General features: G+C 37.2%; 1 protein-coding gene across 2 annotated transcripts in view; it reads left to right on the forward strand.

The window, feature by feature from the left end:
- The window catches only part of LOC137657935 (neuromedin-U receptor 2-like), a 332,083-nt gene that overhangs the window by 159,751 nt on the left and 145,011 nt on the right, over nt 1-27,321 (forward strand). For both annotated transcript variants that reach the window (XM_068392633.1, XM_068392634.1), the window contains exon 3: nt 2,098-2,267. In XM_068392633.1, coding sequence (XP_068248734.1) covers nt 2,098-2,267 — 170 coding nt within the window. The remainder of the gene's footprint in view (nt 1-2,097; nt 2,268-27,321) is intronic.

Raw genomic sequence — 27,321 nt, forward strand, 5'->3', positions numbered from 1 at the left:
CTTCATATGTAGTTACCTTCGCATTCTCTGTACTAGCAGCCTGAAAGGTTATGAGCAACCTATGCACAACCCGACCCTCACTCTTCCCCTCACCTAACATGGACCTGGGTCATACGATATTTGTTTTGTTTACGGAGTCTCCCATCATTGCGATTAATGAATTAACCAAAGATTTCCAACAAACATCAATATCAAATTGATAACTCAAATGAAAACATACCAGTGAATATATATTTCACAATTAAAATGACTTATTTCTCAAGTCATTGTCATTTTAGAGCATGGCCACATATCAAGATCTTTCTAGAATTCTCAGTATTTTCTATGCGTTGGACATAATGACAATGATTTGTAAACAATTGTAGTTGGGCAACTTTATTTTAAAAGATATCCTCATATATATGTGAAAACATCACCTTGTGATGCATGGTTTAAGAGATGACAGTCAAACATGCCAAACACTAGTTATAATCAAGATGAAATTCCTGGAAACTAACACTACTTAACCCTTCTTCTTTCGATCTTATAAAGCTCACTGTATTGATGGGTCGGCCAATCAAGTCAACTGCTTCCATATATTTCTTTTCATTGCATTTTCTTCCCCGAGTCCCACCACATCGGCACACCAATCCATCTGATCCGCTGATACCCCTCACTCCTCCCAATTGCTGGCATGTTCTTAGCTCTCTTGATTAATTCCACCTCCCCTCTTCTTATTGCATGGCTGTAGTATCTCAGACGAGATTCTCCAGCCTTCTCCTTTACATTAGAAATGCCACATATTCTTATAGTTTGACAACCCCCCCTTTCCAGTAGTGATATTCCTGCAATCCATCTCACTGTCCTCATCTCAGATCGAAATTTTTCTTCTTAAGAGCCTAAGCTTCTGCTTCATCTAATAGTATAATAGTATAATAGTATAATAGTATAATAGCATGTTCTTGCGTGAAAGAACTCCAGTTACTTATCTTCATTTTTGCCATTCTTCTTTCACTCTGTCTCACTGCTTTCTCAGTCTTCCCTCCTCTGTTATTATTAATCCTAAATAGTTAAACTTACTGTGCCATTTTCCACCTGAATGTTTATTTCTTCATGTCCTTTACTACTGATCATTAGCTCTGTCTTTCTAGTGTTCACCTTCAATCCTTCTCAAAGGCATCTTTTCTATGTTAAAACTCCGACTTGCAGATTATCTTCTGAGTTTGCTATAAAAACTAAATCATCTGCAGACATCAGTTCCAACGATTCTTCGTTGTTCTTTAATTCAGATGCCAAAGTCTATTATGAGGAGGAACAAGATTGGAATTCAGAGCTGATCCCTGATGAAGGTCATCCTCCACAGGGAATGTCTCTGTGTAACCATGTTTTGTCTTTTCAATGGTTCTTTCCCCTCGTACATCATCCTCACTAACCTCACCAACTTCCCTAGTGGCCCTTTTATTCTTAAACACCAATAGACTAACCTTCTTAGTACCTTATCCTACGCATTTTCAAGTTCCACAAAACACATGTAAACTTTCCTGTTTCATTCTGAATATTTATCCTAGACATTACCAAAAAAAAACAGCAACCACTGTGCTCTTTCCTTTCATAAACCCAAACTGCTAATCATATGTATTTATTATGTATATTTATCAAGTCTCCCAACCTTCCTTCTATTCCCCTGTAGTCATCCAACAATCTTCCCAGTCCTTTGGCATTTCCTCTAAATACCAGATCTTTTCCAGCGGTGTGCGCTTCTACTCTGTCTAGATTTTTCAACGCCTTAAACATAGAAGTTGAATGTTATTTACGTCAAATTTTGCAGCTGACAAGCACCCCTTTTTAATTCATTTAACTTACTTCCCTACCAGAAAGACCATGATGGGAGCTTCAATAAAAACGAAATGTTTTTCATAAAGTTTCTATAATTCTAATTTTTAGTAATATTCCAAGGGAAATTATCTAAACAATACTTTGCTAATGGTTTATAGGTTTACCGTGGCCTTCATTTGTCATATATCTGTTAATTTACCGTTTTACAAAAAAAAAAAAAAAAAAATTAATCTTCCAGATTCGCTACTATTGATTAATACCGTCAAACAATAACTATTGCAGATACACCACGTTGATCCCCCAGACAGTATTGTACGCCCTTATTGCTATGAGTGGTGTTGTGGGAAACTTCCTGACGTGCCTCGTTGTAGCCAGGAACCATTCAATGAGAACCTCAACCAACTACTATCTCGTCAACTTGGCTGTTGCCGACCTCATCGCTCTCTGCTTCAGTGAGTACTGACTTATATCTCTTCCACTTCATTCATTGTTTATTCCTTTTATCATTAGTATCGTGTTTTTTTTCCTATTGTCACTGATCAGGCCATTATTTGAGTACAATTATTTCAAGATCATTATGGCAACATATGCATTCTTTTCCATGTTCTTATTAAGCATGAAAACATCTGTAGATGCAAACAATATTCTACCAGCCATTCCCAACCATGGCTCCGCGGAACCAGAGGGTTCCGTGAAGTATCGCCAGTGGTTCCATGAGAATTCCTGTTTTATTTGATATCGTTTCATCTATATCTTCTCTTTTTCGTTAGAAATACTGCGAGAAATTACATTCCTATACATTGTTATCGTGAGATATCGTACAGGTATTTTTCCCTTAAAGTGACTAAAGGTATGTATTTCATAGGACGGTGAAATGCCTTGCACAACAGATGAGCAATGGGGCATTAAGGCGGCATGAGTCATGACGAATACTCCTATCACACTGTTTAACGGATTTCATAAGAGTTATGAGCCGATTCGGGAATACTTTCGTTACGTGGTCTAGTTTTCATTTCTTAGGCTGCTTGAGGAGAGCGAGTAACCATCTTTATTACAACGTTCCTTTAGTAAATATGAAAGGCTGCGATTTTGAAAAATTTGAAAAGGAAGTTTTGAATTAATGAAGAGGATCAGAGAGGGAAGATGCTTTTCAACCTAGTACAAGCAAATTGTGAGTAATAAAAAGTGCGGTATTATAATGAGTTATCTGACAGATTCACGTGGATGGGGAATCATTTGTGAAAAGAAAAAAAAAAGCTAATTCAGTTATGGACTCTGCCAAGTTAAAGACAATTTTTTTTCACTAATCATAGCCACGTGTTCGATAAATCATTTGATTATTTTCGAACACTCGTGAATTCAGAGAAGAAACAAAGATTTTTTTTTTTTTTTTTTTTTTTGAAGAAAAAAAGGTAACGACCTATGAAAAACCCCGTAAGCGAGCTATTCAAGTCCTGGGCCAATTGCTAAAGAATGAAAAGTCACCCTATTGCCTTGTTGGAAAATAATAGGGAAAACAATGATTAGCAAGGAAGCTATGAGAGAAATAGGTAATGTTCCTGTTTCTAATGATACTGTTAATAGGCGTGTGCATGAGAGTTCTCGACAACTTTCAGGCATTTTGTCTGAAATACTGAAATATATATGTATGTATATATATATATATATATATATATATATATATATATATATATATATATATATATATATATATATATATATATATATATATATATATATATATATATATATATATATATATACATTTTGGCCCTGCAGGTTAATGAATCGACAGTTATAACAGGTAAAGCTCTGCTGGTAGTATTTGTTCGATTTGAAAATGAGGGTAAGATGGTGAGAACTTTTTTTGCTGTAATGATCTGCCGGACACGACCAAAAAGCAAGAGATTTGTAAACATTTTCTTCATATCTTGAATCTTGTGTTTAGTGCTATAATCAATATGTTGCAATCTTCACTGATGGTGCTTCCTTATTAACTGTTTTGGCAAAAGCCTTCTATTCACGTGTAAAACAAAATTCCCTTAAGCTATACTGACTCAATTTTCTCCATCAAGAAGTTCATGTTTCAAAAACTGTTAAACAGGAACTAAAGCAAGTTATATGTATATACATATATATGTATATAATCATATATATATATATATATATATATATATATATATATGTATATGTATGTATATGTATATACATACACACGCACACACATAATATATATATATATATATATATATATATATATATATATATATATATACATATATATATATATATATATATATATATATATATATATATATATATATACATATATATACATATATATATATGTATGTATATATATATATATATATATATATATATATTTATATATATATATGTATATGTATATACATACACACGCACACACATTATATATATATGTATATATATATATATATATATATATATATATATATATATATATATATGTATATATATATATATATATATATATATATATATATATATATATTTATGTATGCATGTATATATATAATATATATATAAATATATACATATATATATATATATATATATATATATATATATATATATATATATATATATATATATATTTAAAATGAATGGATAATGTCTCGGTGGCATTCAGAGATCGAAGATAGTTTCTCTCCACATAGTTTTCAGAATAACATAGAAAATGCATTTAAGTTTCTCCAGTTTTTATTTGAAGTCGCTACGTGTTTCGATTCACTTTGTGAACCTTCTTCACAACTACATTTAGTGATGACATTACACTTTAATATAAAAGCATCGGTAGGAAAATTTTGATGCAAAAATATATGGAAACTCCGAAACTAATTAGCAAAATTTGATAAATGAAAACTTAAGAAATATGAAGATGGAAAATGTAAGATCAGTTTTTAATAAATAAATTATTTTTCACAAGCCTTCACAAAATATCGTGATGGTTACGATTCCATTTTTTTGCAGCTAGATTGATGTCCGTTCTTCAGGAATGTCGTCTATTCTTCAAAGGAGGCTAATTTGTGAAGCTTACAGTACTGTGCAGAGGCACCAGTTAGGTATTAACTAATAAGCGGAGTGAATGTAACGGACTTTATTTCAACAAACAGCGAGCTTTTATAACCAGTATCCGTGAAAGAAGGTAAAAAAAAATTCAGATTAATACAAGTACATACAAGCAGAAACAAGATCAGTGGCGAGGGTAGAGCCATAACGACAATATACAAAAAAAAAAAAATACATTTACAGTGTACGAGCGTGTGATTCACATGCAGTACATGGCTCCTCCCTAAAAAACAGAGGCATAATGTTGGCAGGTCATATGACAGGAGATATGCAGGGTTAGGCCATCAATGAAGACTCAGTCTTCTTTACCACGCATGTTGAAGAGGAATGCTTGCGTTTTCCGGCTGATCACGAGGAAAGTCATCTGTGGCAGGTTCTAGGCGAGCGATACTGATCATTTCCCTGCAGGTGATCAAAGCCTTTTGGTCCCCCAATAGTGGTTGAGAGAGCTGAAAAAGATTCGCGATGCGAATGGCAGGCGATGGCGAGTACTACCCAGGAGGTATGATTTAAGGGCGTCGTACACTATTGCCGTGTCTCCTTGCTCGAACAGCCAATCGCGAGAACGTAATCTGCTTTGGTACTTGGTCGAGTCACGCCCTTGATGTGGAACTGGGCTTCAGTGCCCTGGAACCGGGCAAACGCTTCTCAGCGGCATCATCAAACAATAGGACAAAGCAGCGTAGGGGAAAACGGGAAGGGGCCAGTCACTTCAGGGTCACCAATGAGCGGAGGCATCATTTAGCTGTTAACTGATAAGCAGAGTTAATGAAACTGACTTTATTTCAATAATAATGTCAGGTCATAAAAATTCAAACAGATTTATACAAGTACATACAAACAGATAGAAGTTATCAATGTGAGGGGAGAGCAATAATCACTATAAAGAAAAAAAAAATACCGTTACAGTGTACAAGCTGTCATAAGAGTGTGGTACAGTACTTGTGGAGAATTTTTATCTGAATGGTTGAGTGGGAACTTAGTCCAGGAAAGTCTCCCTACGGCAATTACCCAAAGCTCAACAGGGGAGGATAATGAGCACTTACTCTCGGGACACAAACGCCCTGCTAATACTTTACTGCCATAGTTCACTAACCTTTCACTCTTAAATACAAAAGGAGGCAATTTTACTGTCCAGAGGCCGGAGAACTCCACACGTTAATTTTGAAATAATTTATGGCCTACTCTAGCTTTGTCAGGGCTAGAGTCATCTCACTCTAAGGCTCTGTTTCGATTCCGTCCCAGTGACCCCAGTGAGATGCTGTACAGGTATCTTACGTTAATGCAACTAGAGACAATAAAAAAAAGGGGGGAACAGTGGAGTATAAAAGTATAAAATAAAGTTAAATGGGGATCTTCACCTTCAAAGCACTAAGTTAAAGAGCGTACACTCGCTGATACCAACTTACCTCTGTCTGAGTAGGTTACTCTCAACACCTTGGGTCCTTCTGACCCGTCCTAGTATAAATTGGTAAAATTCATATAATGTGGTTAAAGATACCAAAATGTGTAATCTATTCCAAATTATTCATTACAGAAAAAGGGGATGGAAATAACTTGATGATTTTAACACAACAAAATTAAAAATTGGAAAAAAATATCAGTAACTCAATTATAAGTTTTACATGTGATAAAATGAATAAGTGAATTTACAACAAAAAACTTGAAACCGTTAAACGGAATTAACACGTGGATTAAACCTCAAACAGAATAAATAAGTCAAAACATTCTGATCAACAATTTGTGCGGTAGGATGCTGTGAGGTCCCAACATGTGGTCAGTGACCTCAAGCAATTACCAAGATCAAAAAAATATGAATACATTAATTTCCATGCACGCAGCCCGAAAGATGTAATGCCAAAATAATACCTAAACTTAACTTATGAGAAATTGAAACTTATCTAAAGGGGGAATGGCCATTAGTTAAACTCACAAGATTTTTATATGTTGTGGGCGCCCGTGTCCTAAATGTGGCGGTCTTCAGTTTGCTCACTAGGCCTACAGCACTTATTCTGCAGAGTCAACGGCCCCCTCCAGGCTCTCCAACTAGCCCCCAAGACTGGAACCGACGTGCTGTAGAATTAGCAGCTATGAACTAACACTGGTCATCTGCTTGACCTCTTCTACGACGTATTCTTGGCTAGTTATTGTGTAAGGGGACAGGCTAGTGATGGAGAGTGGGAGCACGAGGTTGACATTGGAGCCTGACTGGGAAGCTCCGTTTCGTACCGTGGCCTGTATGTTTGTGAGGTCGAGTTCAGGTCAGCTGCGTCCTCCTTCCTTCCCAAAAAAAAGCATATCTTGGTGCGTAGGCCTACAGTCTTGAGGTGCCAACTCTCATTTAGGACAGGCTCAAAAACCTTGGGCCTTGTGAATTTCAAGCAACACACTTATTTAGAATACAAGGAGAAATCTTGCAACTCCAGGGGGCAAAGATAATCCTAATTCTAAACAACTGGCATACAGAATAAAAATGAAACTAAAAGGTAATTTAGCAAGTCGGGCTTACGTGTGTGGACAACCATACCTCCTAGACTAGCAGACTTGAGTTGTAATTAAGAGATTTAAAATACTGTACCTAAATACTTACGGTAGAATAACGTATACATGAAACACAAAAGTATTAATATTGGGACACTCACTTAAGAAAGAAACATTACTCACATTTTTCCCTGCCGTGACGTCACGAACAATAACAAAGTCTACGTATAAACTATGAAGAAGAAGAGTAGTGAAGAAAATTCTTCACACCCTGGGGATAAAGGGAAGAAAAGGAGAAGGGTTAGTGTAGACTAATGCAATGTGGATTAGGTGTTAGTATATGAGATGAGTATACTAAATGAATAAAGAATGAATGTGACTAGTTGCGCTATGCTATGTCAGCAATTGGCATTAAGTTGAACCGCAACCGCGTACGAGATGAGTGCGAAGTACGATTTACAAGCGAGAGTCAAACAAAAGTGGTACGTATACAAGCGGAAGTAAAACAGAGTTAACTGTGACTTAGTACAAAAGGGTAACTACAACTGCAAGATAAGAGCGGAGGGAAGGACAAATCAAAAACTTCAGCAGTCCTTCACATGGTTGATGAAGACTATGTAAAGCTACTACAAGATCTCCTGGAATAGGGCTTGTGCACGTTCAGCAGAGGCCCGTGTAGGCCTGTCGTGGCGAGGCGCCGCGATGACTACAGGAGACCTAGCTTCGGCTGTGGTCTCATCATTTCTCTCGGCCAGTTGGTCTCTAGGAGGACTGTCGAGATTTCCGAGAGAAGGGGTGTTAGGAGGTTCCTCCTCACTTGGTTCGGATAGTGTTTGGCCATTTTCGTTAACCTCCAAAGGTATGAGTCGGTTGACTGGACGTACATACTCTCCATTAACGGAGCGGACCTTGACTGTTCTGATGTGTCCATCTCGACCTGGGTATACTTCGAGTATACGGGTCAAAGGGTACTCCTCTCGATTGACCTCGTCCAGAATCAACAAGCATAAATCTCCAACTCTAGGGATGTTCGGGTGGAGGCGACTAGACTTCTGGTGTCGTTCTCGAAGGGAACTGACATAGTCGTACTTCCACCTCTTCAGGAATGTTTGCAGCATGTTGGTCAGCTTCTGGTAATCTTTGCGGAGAATGTCCCCTTCTCGAAAAGTAGGATCAGTCAAGTCAGCCAGGTGGACTTGAGGTGCTAATGAGAGGGTTCGACCATAGAGTAGGTGGCTTGACGTCAAAGGCGTATCAGTGGGGTCGTCAGCATCCAGATATGTTAGAGGCCGATCATTCACCACGCATTCTACTTCTCGGACCAAGGTCACAAACTCATCATACGTAGGGTGGCAACGGTAAGTGGCTTTGCGCAAGTTGAGTTTGGTAAACCCAATCAAGCGCTCGTAAAACCCTCCTTGCCACGGGGCTCAAGGAGTGATGAACTTCCAAGTGAGGTTGTGGGCCCGTTTGAACCCGTCGATAACAGGGTGTTGCATGAGTTCTGTCAAGAGTGTCTGACCAGCTTGAAAGGTTGAGGCATTGTCAGACACAAGGCACTGGGGCATCCCAAATCGGGCAGCGAACCTTCGTATCGCTTGGACTAGTTCCACAACTGTCAAGGAAGTAGTAGTTTCTAAAGCTACTGCCCGCGTGGCAGCGCAGGTAAACAGCAGTACGTACACCATGTCCACATGGGAATGATGCACCTTGAAGCCGCCAGTGTAGTCCAGTCCAGTTACTCTGAAAGGGACCTCAGCATTGAGGCGGTTAGGGTGGACTGGAGCTAACGGTGGGGTTGGGTACGGCTGGCCTTGTAGATCTTTTGCAATGTATGCACCGTTTGAGAATCTTCTTCACTTGTTGGCGCATTCGGGGAACCCAAAATTCCTTGCGCAAGTGGACAAGAAGAGTGGAGGTGTTACAGTGCAGCAGCACTTCATGCCAATGCTCAACAATAAGTTTCCAGAGAGCACAGTGGGACTCTAGGAGAATGGGGTCCATGTAGCCGGACTCCGGGGGTGCATCACTGAGGCGGGATCGGCCTCTTAGAACACCGTTATTGTCAATATAGGGCTTCCGTTGTCCGATAAAGGCTCGTTCATCGGACGTCAACAAGGTGGGTTTACCTTGCAATTGTCGTAATATTTGGGGGTAACTGGCCGCCTGTGACACACGAATGATGGCGGTAAGTGGTCTTCGTGGGAACCTTTGGACTAAATGGGGAATTTGTGCTCGGCCCATCCGCTCGTCAGGCGCAGCAAGGCAGCATAGCTCCTAACTGCCTCATCAAGAGATGAGAAATGAGCAAATCTTTGAGTTTGCGGTGGCAAAAGTCTGATGGGACAAGCTTTTATCTCCCATTCAGTAGGGAATCTGCTTTGGTCCGGGTAAGCTGAGACGTCGATCAGCCAGGCTGGTCCATGAAGCCATAAGTTGGACTTGAGGACGACTTTGGCGGCTACTCCCCGCGACGCCAGGTCCGCGGGATTGCAGGACGTGGGGACATGCTTGAGAAGCAACCGACAGTTCAACCTTATACGGTTTATCTCCTCAACTCTATTGAGAACATATGGGGACGTGCTCTGCCGGCTGTGTACCCACTGCAGGGCCGTGGAGGCATCGGACCACACTGTCGTAGAGACGTATGTTTCTGGACGTAATTCTATCAGATACTGGGCTAGTCGGCATCCAAACAGGAGTGCGGTCAACTCAAGCTTGGGAATGGACTGACTCTCGTCCAATTCCAGCATACGTTTAGGGGTAACTCGTGCCTTGGCTGTGAGGAGCTGGCATTTACCTTCAATTGTGACCACGTAGCAAGCCACTCCAAAGGCTTGCTTGGAGGCATCTGCAAACACATGTAATGCAGCCTGGTGACCCTGATGTGCATTTCGAGGCACCTTAATGTTCTCGAGACCCTTGTATTTTTTAAGAATGGCACCGAGCTCGCGGATCAATTCTTCGCTCAGGCGTGAATCCCAACTTTGATCCATCATCAAGAGTTTCTGAATGAAGAGTTTGCCGAGGATAGTGACCGGCGAGATCAGGCCAATAGGGTCGTAGATGGAAGAAAACAGAGAGACAACCTTCCTCTTGGTGTTGACGTGTGAATAGTCCTCTAACATCAGTCCTGAGGGGAGCTTGACGGCTAATGTGTCATCTGCGGTGTTCCAGTCCAGACCGAGGTAATCTTGGGGGCCCGTTTCGGTGAAGTCTCCCGAGATGGGGGTATTAGTGGTCCATTTGGCAAGGGGCATGTTGGCTTCCAGCATAATTTTTTCTATGGACTGTCTTTCGCTAAGGATGTCCGTGGGCGAGTCATAGCAACGTTGAAAGTTGTCAACGTAGAAGCTTGTTTTAAGCTGTGAGGCAAGACTACTCGTTTGAGCATCCAGGTGGTGTTGGATTGTCTGGTTGAGCAAATATGGGCTCGAGGTGGCCCCAAACAGGACCACTTTGAAGCGGTACGCAACAACTTCGGACATACTGGAGTCCTTAAAGAAAAGAAACCGACAGTAATCACGGTGTTCCTGAGCGATCTCAATCCGCAGGAAAGCCTTAGAGATGTCTGCCGTCAAACCAAATGGCTTTTCCCTAAACCGGAGGATCATGGACTGAATTTTTGAGGCCAAGTTTGGGCCGGTGTACAAGGATTCATTTAGAGACCTTGAATTTGGTCCCGATTTAGCCGAGGCATTGAACACTATGCGCATCGGTGTGGAGGTGGAACTTTTGAGGACAGGATGATGGGGTAGGTAGTGCATTTGTCCGTCATTATGAGGTTCTAGCTCGACCGGCTCGATAAAGCCCTCCTTTATGTACTCGTCAAGGATGGCCTGGTACTTGATGAATAACTGAGGGTCCTTAGATTTTTTAAGGGACATCCGCTGGGCAAAAGCCCTACCAAAATTTATCTCTGGTCGGCTATCACTCTTGAAGGGTAGTTGCACTGTGTATCTTCCGTTTGCGTACCGTGTAGTACGCTTGAAGAGATCAACGGCCTGTGCCTCAAGATGGCTGAAGGGTTCATTGCTTATGCCCACAGCATCGAGTTTCCAAAGATTCTCGACGGGGGGCTCTACTCCCACAGGGTCTGTTACGCTGATGTGGTTTAGTGTGAGCGACAGACTATCAACCTCTGGGGGTTCTGTCCCTTCTCGTGACCAATCTGGCAGCTCTCCCCAAACCACATATCCACCTGGTGTACTGAACAAGTTGACACCCTTGATGTTGTGAGTGCGCTTGAGGAGTCGGGGAAGGTAATCGGCTCCGAGGATGATCTCTATGCCAGTGGCATTGTCATCTGGCTGCCTGTCTGCAAGACGTAGACCACTAGCCTCTAGAGTGCGAACTGCATGGGTATATCCAGGCGTCCTTATGTTCTTCCCCACGTTCGGGTTGACAATGGCAACGACCTTATGCTTGCGGCGACCAATTTTTAAATTGAGCTGCACCAAGTCTGAACATTGAGGTGGTTCGTCCATGTTGAACGAGTTGAGTCGGAACACGATTTTTCCGACAGGAGCAAGGTTCAGTGACTTGACTACATTGGGATGAACAAATGTGCGTTGGGCACCACAATCCAGGAAAACTCGGGTGGTGTGTTTAAGTTTTCCATTAATTAGATCGCCAGTGAAGGTGGGTAGAACAGCAGGGTTTATTTCGTTCGCCTGGTTGGTTTGCTCAGTCTCACTCGAGGCTATCTGATTAAGTTGAACAGAAGGTGGGTCTGTTCTTGGCCCATCAGGTTGGTGACTCACGGTCAAGATGTTAGGGCAGAGAGGCAATTTGTGGCCACGTTGGCAGTTCTGGCATGTAACATGGGCGGTGCAATCACGGGTAACATGTTGCGTCGAAAAACATTTAGTGCAACAGCCGAGTTGGTTCAACCGCGTTAATCGACTATTTGAATCGGGGAACCGGGGGCATTTTGTAGATGAGTGACCATTGTGGTCACAGAAAACACAATTGTACCGAACAGGGTTACCTGTTGGTGGGGGAGCTCTGGCCGGCTCCGGTGCACGCTTCTGAGTGGGTTTTGCTGGGTTTTGGGTTGGTGTGGATGGTGTCTTCGGCTTAAGGGCATCACTGGTTGCTCTATGGAAGGGCTTAGCCAATTTTGTAATTGAATTGCCGTTTACTCCAGAGTTAGAAGGTTTAACAGGAAGCCGGTCTTTGCTTGGCTCCGTCAACAGTTTGGCTAGCTCCTTTGTGCGTGCATGTTCGTATAGTCCGTCCTTTAACTCTTGCAAGGACACGGATGTGCTATTGTAACGGTGATAAACTGTCTCCAAGAGGGTGGGGTTTAGCTTACTCAGGATGGCATGCTCCAACAGATCTTCGGACAAGGGGGCTTTGGTCACTTGCACGTATTCTTCCTCAGCATTGTTCCACTCCATCAGAAACCGTCTGAGGTCAGGGCCATCATCCGCCGGGGGACTCATACTAAAGAGCTTCTTACGCAGCAAATGACGGTCAAGATCAGGGGATTCGTACTCCTGGATGAGGTTAGCGATGGTCCTCTCGTACAAACCCTCTGTCCAGATCCTGTTTCCAGCAAGACGCCGGGCTGGTCCTCTTAGGCACCGTAGAAGGATCTTGTACTTATCCGCTGGGGAATATTTGGGAGATTCGTGTATGGTTTGACGGAAAAGGCTCCACCAACCCGTCCAACGTTCCCTACGACCTTCAAAAATGGGGGGATCAGGCTCAGAGGCAACGGACACATAAACAGTCTGCGGGTTTGCGCCAGGTGTTTGATTCTGGGCTTGGTTGCCAGTGGTCTTATGGAACACAATGCTACTGAAGGCCGTTTCAATTCGTTTTGCACAGTCAACCAGCGTTGGGTAATTCGCCACCACGGTCGGATGTTTATAATGAGACCGCCAAAACTGTTTGTATTCATTGAGTTTGTCCCTGATGCCTCCGATGTGAACGCTAAAGTGATCCAACCCAGGGGACGACATGCATGAAAGATCTACTGAACTTAGGCTATGGAGGGCCAGATCTGCGTCCTCACATAGAAATTTGAAATCGACCTCCTGTTGCTCAAGCCGTAAGTTAAGTTCCTCCAAGCTGAGAGCTTCAGCCTGAGGTTGTGGAGGGTTACCGAGATTAAGAATTTGTAAAGACATTTTGGATGAAACCCTTGGATGTGCGGAGTTTGCAAATTCAAAGTTAAATAAATTCTTAAGATTTATGGGTATGTCTGAGGAATGGAAACTCACCCTACTCGAAAGGTTTGGGAAACTTGTGCGGCTATGTGTGCACAAGAAGTGACCATGGATTGGTTAAATGCACAATGAAAAAGTGTGGTAAGTGGCAATGACAATTTACAACTATACAGTATAGGCTAGCACCAAAATGACAAAAGTAAATAGAACTTAGATAGTCGCAAAAAATTACTCAATGTGACTAGTAGCATATGGAAATCGCAAAACAATTTAAACACCACTCGCGCTAAGGCTAAACTTGAAATTACCTCATGCAAAGGATAACTAAATCTCACTCACAACAGAGGACATTACATAAAGCTTTCCTCACACAGAGGTTAAACGCAAAAGTTTCTCACAAAAAGGACAAAAGTGCAAATTTACGCTGAGGCTGAAGGTAAAATTATTGACGCACTTGTCAAGTGGTAATCACAAGTAAAATAGGATACGCTACACATGGGTAAGACGACCTTTAACAAATTTTTTAGTGACTACGTGAAATTGTAGACTTAGCAATATCGCGCTAAAAGTTCTGTGACCAAGGACACGGGGTTAAGCTTACAAGAGGGGTTAGTAAGAAAATTACAGCACTTGCACAAAGGATGGTAAACCGAGGTACAAAAATTATGGAAAAAGTAGATTGGCAAATTAAGTCGAACAGCAAAATGAAAGGTGCTCGCCTGGAGCAGTAAACAATGAAGTCTGAACAACGAAAGTGATATACCTTAGTTCCAGTGTCTCGGAGCTTTCTGGTTAAATGCCAAAATTAGCTGAACAGATCATATGAACCGACGGGCATAGAAATTCGCAAGTTAATAGTAAAACATGCAGCATGCAACCTAAATCGATGACCTGAACATATATAGTTCTGTCGTCTCAGAACTCATAAATAAACCTGGTTACACTGTCTTCCTTAAGCGTGTGTCAAATACTATAAAATTACAAAACTCTTCTCTCGTTCCAACTCAAGTCTGGGCATTACACTTTCTACAATGTGGCTGGTGCATGTGGGGTAAGTGTGGTATAGCGAGGTATTTATTGCTTAATCAAGCTAGGTTACGTTAATTTAATGATCCAAAAGTCAAAGGTGAGAGATCCGGTTCGAAGGACCACTCGTGTGGAGAATTTTTATCTGAATGGTTGAGTGGGAACTTAGTCCAGGAAAGTCTCCCTACGGCAATTACCCAAAGCTCAACAGGGGAGGATAATGAGCACTTACTCTCGGGACACAAACGCCCTGCTAATACTTTACTGCCATAGTTCACTAACCTTTCACTCTTAAATACAAAAGGAGGCAATTTTACTGTCCAGAGGCCGGAGAACTCCACACGTTAATTTTGAAATAATTTATGGCCTACTCTAGCTTTGTCAGGGCTAGAGTCATCTCACTCTAAGGCTCTGTTTCGATTCCGTCCCAGTGACCCCAGTGAGATGCTGTACAGGTATCTTACGTTAATGCAACTAGAGACAATAAAAAAAAGGGGGGAACAGTGGAGTATAAAAGTATAAAATAAAGTTAAATGGGGATCTTCACCTTCAAAGCACTAAGTTAAAGAGCGTACACTCGCTGATACCAACTTACCTCTGTCTGAGTAGGTTACTCTCAACACCTTGGGTCCTTCTGACCCGTCCTAGTATAAATTGGTAAAATTCATATAATGTGGTTAAAGATACCAAAATGTGTAATCTATTCCAAATTATTTATTACAGAAAAAGGGGATGGAAATAACTTGATGATTTTAACACAACAAAATTAAAAATTGGAAAAAAATATCAGTAACTCAATTATAAGTTTTACATGTGATAAAATGAATAAGTGAATTTACAACAAAAAACTTGAAACCGTTAAACGGAATTAACACGTGGATTAAACCTCAAACAGAATAAATAAGTCAAAACATTCTGATCAACAATTTGTGCGGTAGGATGCTGTGAGGTCCCAACATGTGGTCAGTGACCTCAAGCAATTACCAAGATCAAAAAAATATGAATACATTAATTTCCATGCACGCAGCCCGAAAGATGTAATGCCAAAATAATACCTAAACTTAACTTATGAGAAATTGAAACTTATCTAAAGGGGGAATGGCCATTAGTTAAACTCACAAGATTTTTATATGTTGTGGGCGCCCGTGTCCTAAATGTGGCGGTCTTCAGTTTGCTCACTAGGCCTACAGCACTTATTCTGCAGAGTCAACGGCCCCCTCCAGGCTCTCCAACTAGCCCCCAAGACTGGAACCGACGTGCTGTAGAATTAGCAGCTATGCACTAACACTGGTCATCTGCTTGACCTCTTCTACGACGTATTCTTGGCTAGTTATTGTGTAAGTGGACAGGCTAGTGATGGAGAGTGGGAGCACGAGGTTGACATTGGAGCCTGACTGGGAAGCTCCGTTTCGTACCGTGGCCTGTATGTTTGTGAGGTCGAGTTCAGGTCAGCTGCGTCCTCCTTCCTTCCCAAAAAAAAGCATATCTTGGTGCGTAGGCCTACAGTCTTGAGGTGCCAACTCTCATTTAGGACAGGCTCAAAAACCTTGGGCCTTGTGAATTTCAAGCAACACACTTATTTAGAATACAAGGAGAAATCTTGCAACTCCAGGGGGCAAAGATAATCCTAATTCTAAACAACTGGCATACAGAATAAAAATGAAACTAAAAGGTAATTTAGCAAGTCGGGCTTACGTGTGTGGACAACCATACCTCCTAGACTAGCAGACTTGAGTTGTAATTAAGAGATTTAAAATACTGTACCTAAATACTTACGGTAGAATAACGTATACATGAAACACAAAAGTATTAATATTGGGACACTCGCTTAAGAAAGAAACATTACTCACATTTTTCCCTGCCGTGACGTCACGAACAATAACAAAGTCTACGTATAAACTATGAAGAAGAAGAGTAGGGAAGAAAATTCTTCACAGTACTGGCTACGTCAGAAATTATTATGTGGTCTGTATTGATCTCGGACTAGTTTCCATTTAGAGCGGCCCCTATGACGATTTGTGATTTTGATGCTCCTACATTTTCTCTGCCATGAAATAGTTTCTACACTCCCATCCATTCTGTTTTTCTTCTTTCTCCGACGCAGCTCAAGATTCGAAGATTGCAAAAGGGGTTGATGCAGAGCTTTCAAAAGTAGCCTAGATTCTGCAACGCAGCACAGGACGTGAAGCTTACTCGTTCCCTCTGAAGTTCCGGTTAATACTGGAGAGGAGATTACCAGTCCCCTCGTCCATCTATTTTAGTCGCCTTTTACGACACAAAGGGATACATTGGCGCTATTCTAATTGTTGTAATGACTAAAGATTCCCTTCATAGTCCGCGCTCGGCTCCAAAAGTGTTCTCTCTCTCTCTCTCTCTCTCTCTCTCTCTCTCTCTCTCTCTCTCTCTCTCTCTCTCTCTCTCTCTCTCTCTCTCTCTCTTATATTAAAGTGTAATTCCATCACTAAATGAAGCCCTTAAATAAGTTCACGAACCGTGTGTCAACAGTAAATAAAGAATGGAGAAACTTAAATGCATTTTCAATGTTATTCTGAAGCTATCTGGAGAGAAGCTATCTCCGATCTTTGAACATTGTCTATTTAATTTAAACGTAAAGCAACATTCCCAAGTGCCATATATATATATATATATATATATATATATATATATATATATATATATATATATAGATAGATAGATAGATAGATAGATAATATATATATATATATATATATATATATATATATATATATATATACATATATATATATGTATATATATTTATATATTTATACATATATATAAACTGTATATATATATATATATATATATATATATATATTTATATATATATATATGTATATATACTGTATATATATATATTTCTATATACATATAAATATATATATAAATATATACATATACATATATAAATATATATATATATATATATATATATATATATATATATATATATATATATATATATATATATATGTATATATATGTACTGTATATGTCTATATGCATATATAAATATAAATATATATATATATATATATATATATATATGTGTGTGTGTGTGTACATTATATATACAGTATAAATATACATATGTATACATGCATATATATATATATATATATATATATATATGTATGTATGTATATATAAATATATATATTTATGTATACATATATAGATGTATATATATACGTATACATACATATATATATATATATATATATATATATATATATACTGTATATATAAATTATATATATATGTATATATCTATATACATGTATACATATATATAAATATATATATATCCATATATATACATGTATATATACATATATATAGATATGTATATATACATATATATACAGTATATATATATATATATATATATATATATATATATATATATATATATATATATATATATATATATATATATATATATATATATATATATATGCATATAAAGCCCTAGTTCTCTTTGCACGCCCAAGATTGAGATTAAACAATTTTTCAATATATATATATATATATATATATATATATATACATATATATATAAATATATATATATATGTATATACATATATATACAGTATATATACATACTGTATATATATATATATATATATATATATATATATATATTATATACATATTTATATATATATATATATATATATATATATATATATATATGTGTGTGTGTATATTATATATATGTATGTAGATATATGTATGTATGTATGTATATATATGCATATATACATATATATATATATATATATATATATATATATATATATATATATATATACAGTATATATATATATAAATATATATATATATATATATATATATATATATACATATACATATATATATATATATATATATATATATATATATATATATATGTATATATATATAAAGACTCACTTCTCTTTGCACGCCAAGGAATATGATGGAACAAAATTTCTCAAACTGATCCCAGTCCACTGGGGTTCCTTGGAAAGAGAAAAACTGTCTCAGGGGTTCTTCAAAGTGACTAAGGTTGGGAACCACGGTATTGAAAATGTTAGGAATTTCATGATATTGATTACAAACTCATCTACTTCATGTTCAACACAAATTGGATAACAGCTTTTCCTCTAAAATATTACAGTGATGTTGCAGATAATCTTAGTGATCTTAAATGATAATGTTAATTAGTTTGTGCTCTAATACTATCCCAGTAAATGTGCAAATCAACTGAAGCAGTAGATATTTCATGTATTCTGGTAAGCAAGCATTTGCAAATACTGTAGTGTTCTGCTAATAAGGACAGCGTCCTCAGCATACTCTAGGTCAGCTAATTTCTTATTACCAACCCAGTCCAATCCTTCTCCAACATTTCCAACTGCTCTATGCATTACAAAATCCACGAGGATGGCAAAAAACATAGTGAAAACACATTCCCTTTGAGTACTCTACTGTTCACTGGAAATACATTTGATAGGACTCCACTAACATTAACTTTGCACTTGCTATGCTCATGAACAGACATAATCGAATTTACATATTTAAGAGGAATTCCGTAATAACGCATGACTCCACAAAATAGGCCTGTGCACATACTCCACAAATGCTATCAAAAGTGGATTTCTATATTTTACGCATTGATGTATAACATGTCTCAAAAAGAAAATATGATCTATACAAATTCTGCCTTTTCTAAATCCTGCTTGTTCCTCTCTCAACTTTTCGACAATTTTTCTCTTTATTCTCTTTAAAATAAAAACGCAATATATATATTCATGACAACTAACGTAAGTGTGATAACTCTGTAATTATTGCAATCAGTCAGGTCTCCGTTTTTACCATTTTCACTAACACCCGTAACTCCGAGTCACCATGTTTTGCCTCTTCATGCCATATTCTACAAAATAATCTTATAAGTATTCTGGGGGTCACTTCATTTTCCACCAGTATCATCTCTTCAGTTATTCCATCGTATCCGGGGGCTTTCCATCTTTTGAGGTTTTCAATGATAGCATTGACGTCAAATACAGTGAATTCATTCATGGGCACATCAAGATCTTCATCATATTCAGGTATATCAATCAAATTATTCACTTCGTATCTCTCATTCATGACCTCACTAAAGTGTTCCACCCAACGTTGCCTTTCTTCATCTTCTTTTTTATAACAGATACATCCCTCTTTTGATGGGCATATGTTTCTTCTTCTTTTCCCCCTTAGATATTTTAATAATTTTTCTATGAGCAATTTTTACACCATAGCTACTCCCTGAATTATAGCTTTATCAGCCCCATCTGATTTCTTGTCTAAATATTCTCGCTAGTCATTCCTGGCTTTTCTTTTGACCTCACTATCTACCTTGTAATTTTCATTACTTCCTTGAAAATTTTCAACAATCAATTTCTGTCTTTGCCTCCTTTTATAGTATGCCAAGTATCATTTGATATCTATGGCTTTTTCCTTGTAATAGCATGTTCCAATACTTCACTACTAACTGATATAGGTTCTTAATATGTTCCTTATATTTATATATATATATATATATATATATATATATATATATATATATATATATATATATATATATATGTGTGTGTGTGTGTGTGTGTGTGTATAATATATATATACGTATATATATATATATATATATATATATATATATATATATATACATATATATATACATATATATATATATATGTATATATATATGTATATATATATATATATATATATATATATATATATATATATAGATAGATAGATAGATAGATAGATAGATATGTGAGTGACATTTCAAAGGGGATCATTCTGTTTGGGAACCAATTTCAAAGGTAATATAAGATCTACTACGTCAGAAGCACATATTCAGTCAATGATTTACTATTTTCCAATAATTTTCACCCATGACTGGGCAGTGATGTTGTTTGGTAATTTTTTGGATTACTAGGATCTTTCCCTGACTTAGCTACTGGTATTATTATTGCATGTTTCAGTGTCTTTGGAAATAAATTTTTGATGCAAAGACAATTATAAAACTAAAGTAAATAGGCCTAGATTTCTTATCATAACAAAATTTATATTAACTGTCCTGGGGGTGTTGAACTACAACTTTATTATGGAAATTTAAGCTCATCTTACATAAATCTTTTGTTTTAGCAGATATATTCAACAGTATTAAAATTAAATGCAATTGTTTCTTCTTTTCTTTTGATGAATGAAAAGTGGGCATCCAAAGGATTAGTAATGCTTATATTTTCAATATTGCACACTATGATAACTGAAATTTTGTGTGTATCGTGAACTAATGAGCCTTTATGCATTGATGTATGTCACAGAGGTCTACAACAGGAACCATTAATTTTCAGGAATAGTTGTCACACTTGCATTGAAATATTTTCTGATATGGTAAATACGTATTCTTATCACGAAGTTATCTAGCCTTTTATTGCATATTTTCTAAGTTAGAAGAAATGCAACTTAAATACGGTTTCAGTACGCAAATTGCTATGGTTGTATCAATGAGTTTCTTTATTATACTTCCAGTACTCAGTTTTTAAGCTTTTATTTAAAGTTTAGGATTTTCTTCTAATTGTGTGATGAAGTTTATTAAGAAATTAGTTGTTTCTTCATGACATTTTGAATGATAAAATAGAGGTATTTGATCGGATTAAAATTTAAACTTCTCCTAATGGTCTGTATTTGTGTTATATCGTTGATTAGCTAGTATATGTCCTGACATGAATATCAAAATAGGTAAATGATCATGACTCTAAAGATCGTCCAAGTTGTTTCTTTCAAACTTAACAACAATATTGGGGAACAAAGAGTTAAGTTTATTTATAAATATGATCCATAAGTTCTTGAATAGTAAGTGCTATTATCTCCTTCCTTTAATATGCAATTGTTATGATCATTCACTATTTGTTCAACCTTGGAACCATTTATATCAACATTAACATAATTAGTGTCCCAAAGGTGATTATGGTCATAAAAGTCTCCAATTAATGAGATCTTGCATATTTGGGAATTCTTTTGGTATATTTCACAAATTACAGTTGCAAGAAGGATAGTTGTACATAGTAATGATATATGTGTGGTATTATTCAAATGTAATTTTGTTCCGAATAATTGGAATACTGAAGTGTTTTATATTATAACATCTAAAGTATTCTATCGTAAATACAGATCGCAGTTCCTATTGTATAAGAAGAAGGAACGGGTGAGAGATGATATACTGTAAGCACAGTGCAGTGGCATTATGATTTTTCAATAGTCCTTGAATTCCCCTTAAAATCCAAACAACTTTTACAACCATTAATATTATATTAAACTATGTATCAATAGAACATTAACGCAATGGAGAAAAATTTCCACTTGGCAGAGGATTCTTTTGCTTAATTCAATCTAGTTTTGTTTCTTTAATGCGAAAGCATTACATTTTTATTAGGTTTGTGTTTATTGGATATGGTTTCTTGATGTTTATTTTGATTATGATTTGCTTCCTGATTATCATTTGGATTATGTTTAGGTTTTTCAATAAATTCTTCAAGATGAAGAGTGCTTGTAACACACTTCTTTATCATTTAAATTGTGGGTGTCTAATCTACCTTACTGGCTTTTTTTTCATAGAATTATATATCAGATTAGTAATTTTATGTATATATGCCTTTTCAATGCTACTAAATTGAGATACCATGCAACCATTGCAGTTGTAAGAAATATACTGGTCTATTAAATTCTATGCTGTATATTTGTGTGAATCGTCGATCTACCAGTTATGTCTATAACTGGAGTTATACTTCCTTCGGCTACTTGAGTACTGCATTGATTCTTATAGTCCTAAACCCTTTCCACATGCTTGGTCGATTGATGAGTAATGACATCAGGTTCAGATTCAGAGGCTAGGAGTCAAGGAAACAAGCGTGTTGCATATGTGGATGATCTTACTGTCTTTGCTTTAATTCCATTTCCTGAATGTAGATCTGGGGTTGCTGAATCCCTTAATAAAGACCTAGCTAAAATTACTCCATGATGCTAATTATGACGCATGAAGTTGAACACTAACAAAATTAAAAAGTGCGATAGTAGGTAGATGAAGGACAGTGGCTCTTTGCATCCAGAACTCAGCATTGATAATGTTTCTTAAACTCTATATGATACTTTTAATATCTTAGTTTGGATTCTTGAGAGTAAATATACTTTTGAGAAACACATTAGTTCTGATTATTCATCAATCGCACAAAAAAATACGCTTATTGAGAGAATCTTTTAAGATTTTCGGTGATCAATCTATACTGAAGAAGTGTTTTAAAACTTTCATTCTGTCTAGTCTTCAGCTGCTGATCTCATCTTAATTAGCTGGACAAGATCTTTCGGTCTATTAAATTTCTTATCCTTGATATAAATATAAATCATCCAGTTAGTTCTTTAAGCATGTTGCATAAGATTTTTCATAACTCAGAATCCTTTACATTCAGATCTTCCCAGACTGTACCATCCTGGTCATAATACTAGGTATGCAGTTAATTCTAATAGTCATGCCTTCTCCATCATAACACTCAATACTACATAGTATTCTAAAAGTTTTATTACAACTATGAACAGGTTGTGGAATGATCATCCTATTCAGGCAGCTGAATCGGTGGAACTTTAAAAGTTCAAACTTGGAGCGAATGCTTTCATGTTGAAGAGGCTGGCTTAAGTCTCTCTTTATAGTTTATATATGAAAGATATATTTTAGTGTTGATACTTTCTTGCTGTTCTTAAAATATTTCTTATTAATTCTTTCTGGAACCCGTCTTATTAATTCTTTCTGTGACCCAAGGTTGGGCTAGAGTCAAAGACAGAAAGACACAGAGATCGAGTTACAACTGCAGCCAGAAGATAACCTCCATCCCCTCTCCCTCTCTCAATCACGCCCGTAACTCAGTGTATTGTTTTTAAAAGTGTTCATCACGTTGGTGTGTCCTCTCCTAAGTGACTCTGTGCTCCAAAGCAAATCGTGTGTCAAAAAATAAATACGCGAGACTAAAAGGTGATTGTGAATTCATTGTATTATGGTGAGTGTTGGCATTGTGAAACGTTTTTGTAAACGGCCCAATGGGGTAAATAGTATTGTTACGTGATCAGGTTATATATTACTCATTAAGAGTCAAAGTTAAACATTGTATTATTTCAGAATTATTTCAAGCATTTATATTATTTTCATTCCATTATCTCTTTCTAAGGTTAAGGTTTATACAGATATAATAGTTCAAGTCAAGTTATTATATGATTCCAGATCGTAACATTTTTGTCTTATTCTAGGTTTTATTCAGAATTAATTTTTCCAGGGACTTATTTTTGTTATGTAAATTCTTTTCAAAGTGTTGTAATTTATATAGAATATATTTGTTTTTGTAAAGAGTGTACAGCCCCCCCTGACACTTGCACGCATTTGTGGCACGCACTGGCACGCATTGTGGCGTGAACTGGCGTGAACGATGCGGGAACTGCCGTGAACTTGACGTGAACGGTGCGTGGCATGCGTACCGATGCGTGCTAAGCGTGCCAAGAATTTTGAAATGTTCAAAATTTGTGGCACGCATTGTCACGCCAAAATTGGCGTGAACGATGCGTAAACGATGCGGGAACTGGAGTGAACTGGAGTGAACAGTGCAGGACGATGCCGGAGGATGCGTGCCAGTGCGTGGCAATTAAATCAATGGATTTATCCCTACTGAGGGACGATGCGGGAGGATGCGTGCCAGTGCGTGGCAATTAAATCAATGGATTTATCCCTACTTCCTCATAATCATCAAAGAAAAAATCTGTATAATGACAATATATTCTTTCACCTCTCCCCTTTCCTTATTTAATTGAGAGAGAGAGAGAGAGAGAGAGAGAGAGAGAGAGAGAGAGAGAGAGCTATCAGTTTTTATGTTCAGAGAGAGCTATCAAATTTTATGTTCCCTAGTCTATGATACATCAAAATATTGAAGCTCATTCTCTCTCTCTCTCTCTCTCTCTCTCTCTCTCTCTTGGTCTTATTATCAGCAAGGATTTGAAGTTCACCAAACAGAGCATAAAAGCTGAAAAGAAAGCACAAAACATAATAGGTTACATAAGGAGACAATTCAAATACAGAGATATAGACACTGTAGGCGTCCTACAGCTGTAGGCCTATACAGATACACCATTAAATAAATACATTTCAAATTCATCTATTCCGCTCTTTTATAATATAATAAAAACTTTACCCTTTGAGTAAGTCTATCGGCAAAATTACACTAACATAGGCCTAGGCGCGAATCTAAGGAATTTGCACTTAATTTTTCACTAACTTTTACCCCCTTTAATCCCTCGGGGAGAGAGAGAGAGAGAGAGAGAGAGAGAGAGAGAGAGAGAGAGAATTATTGATTATATAGCACAAAAACTAATGAATGGAATAGTCATCTTTCAATTAAATTCTAAGATAATGTAAAGTGGGTTCCAAATATCTGATCAGCATATAACTGCCATAAAATATTATTTTTTCAGTAAATTATAAAGCTTAAAAATGATTCAAACCAGCTAATTACCTATGATAATAATTAGATAATAAAATATATACTAAATAGAAGTATAATTGTTACAAATATCTATAAAGATAACGCATACATTAATACAGGGGATATTAATCAAAGATTAGCACAAGAATACGCTTTTCATAAAAATCATGTAGGAAGCCCCGTCTTTATATATGATTTGGCCAAGTCGTGAACTGGCGTGAACGATGCGTGAACTGGCGTGAACGATGCGTGAACTGGCGTGAACGATGCGTGAACGATGCGGAAAGATGAGTGAACGTGTCGTGAACAGTGCGGGAACTAGTCGCGCCAATGCGTGCCATGGCGTGAACATGGCGTGAACTTGACGTGAACTATGCTTGAACGTGTCAGTGAACAGTGCGGGAACCTCCCAGTGCGTGCCCCAAAAGTGGCACGCACTGGCACGCATTTTGCCTGCCAGTGCGTGCCAGAAATGCGTGCAAGTGTCAGGGGGGCTTATTATTCCAATCATCATTATTTAGGACCAGATTCCACTGTGAATAAGATGAAAAATAATAATCAAAGGTTAACTAGGTGGTCATTACGTGTGTAACCGTATTGTATTTATGTAAAGAATATATCAGGTAAAGATAACGAACCTGTAAACATAACGTGGTTGCAGATTATTAATCTCAGGCTGAATCAATGGATTCAGACCCGAAATAAATAATCTTTTTGTGGGAAGCTATCTTAAGAAGCTGGTGTAGCGTAGAGTAAATTTTGATAGTTTATTGATAATTTTATTCATAATTCATATATTGCTTTCATTTGTGCATGGAAGAGATGATATCCAGCCCGTAAAATGAGCCCCTCTCGTGTAAATATAAGTATTTTATGTAAATTACATAAGGCTTTCATCGTGAATTTCATTGCGCTTTTTATTCAAGTCAACACCCGTAATTTTACATTATTTTTCAAGAATTAACCTTTTATTTCACATATGCTTGCTATGAAGTCTTACGTAGTCTATTTGAAATTGTTGTAGGATTCATGCGAGATAGGAACGAGGGCTTAAGTAAGGTTCTTTTATATTTTATGGTGTATTGCGTCATGTTTGAGAGAGAATGTTTCCAGTGACACTTGCTTTCAAAGCTTCGCGATGCCCGGCGAGAGGATGTTATCTTTTTTTTTCATTTTGGGGACAATAGGTGGGTGGAGCTAGCTGGGAAGTCAAGAACCACAGTGAGAGTTAGATACGGTTTAATAATACTTAACAGTAATTACCAACTTTGGTTTTGAGTGTGCTTAAGAGACCTTTGGATATTCAGTGTTTTATATATTGCTGTCTGGGAGTTATTTAACGGTCTCAGAATTCGGGTATTATCGTTTTAAAGTGTAATAGTTTTAAGGTAAAAGCAAAAAAAAAGAGTTTGGAATTCAAGAGTTTGATTAACTTGCCAGTCAAAGTATATATAATATTATGTGTTTGGTTCCCAGTTAGGAACCATAGTATAATATTTTTTATAGTGCTCAGTCCACAGGAGCCATAATTGTATAATATATTTTGGGTGCTCAGACACAGGAACTATACGGTTTAACAATAATATATATATATATATATATATATATATATATATATATATATATATATATGTATGTATGTGTTTATATATATATATATATATATATATATATATATATATATATATAAATATATATATATATATATATATATATATATATATATATAATGATAAATTGTGCACATTTAGACATGTTTTTCATATTCAAATAAGCCATATATCTTTGATACATTAATGCCTGGATTCTATTAACAACCTCGGGATCAGAGCCCCAAGCAAGATCACACAAAGATAACAGCTTCTAACTGGCCGGGAGTCGAACCCTAGTCCAGGAAACTTGTATGAACATTGACATAGCACTTGGCCACAAAGTGGTATGTCAATGTTTCTGGACCAGGGTTCGACTCCCGGCTGGTCAGCTGTTGTCTTTGTGTGATTTCGCCTAGGGCTCTGATCCCTAGGTCGTTAAGAGAATCCAGACATTAATGTATTAAAAATATATGGCTTATTTGTGTGTATATATATATATATATATATATATATATATATATATATATATATATATATATATATATA

Source organism: Palaemon carinicauda, chromosome 18 (genome assembly GCF_036898095.1).
Source record: "Palaemon carinicauda isolate YSFRI2023 chromosome 18, ASM3689809v2, whole genome shotgun sequence".
Taxonomy (NCBI): Eukaryota; Metazoa; Arthropoda; class Malacostraca; order Decapoda; family Palaemonidae; genus Palaemon; species Palaemon carinicauda.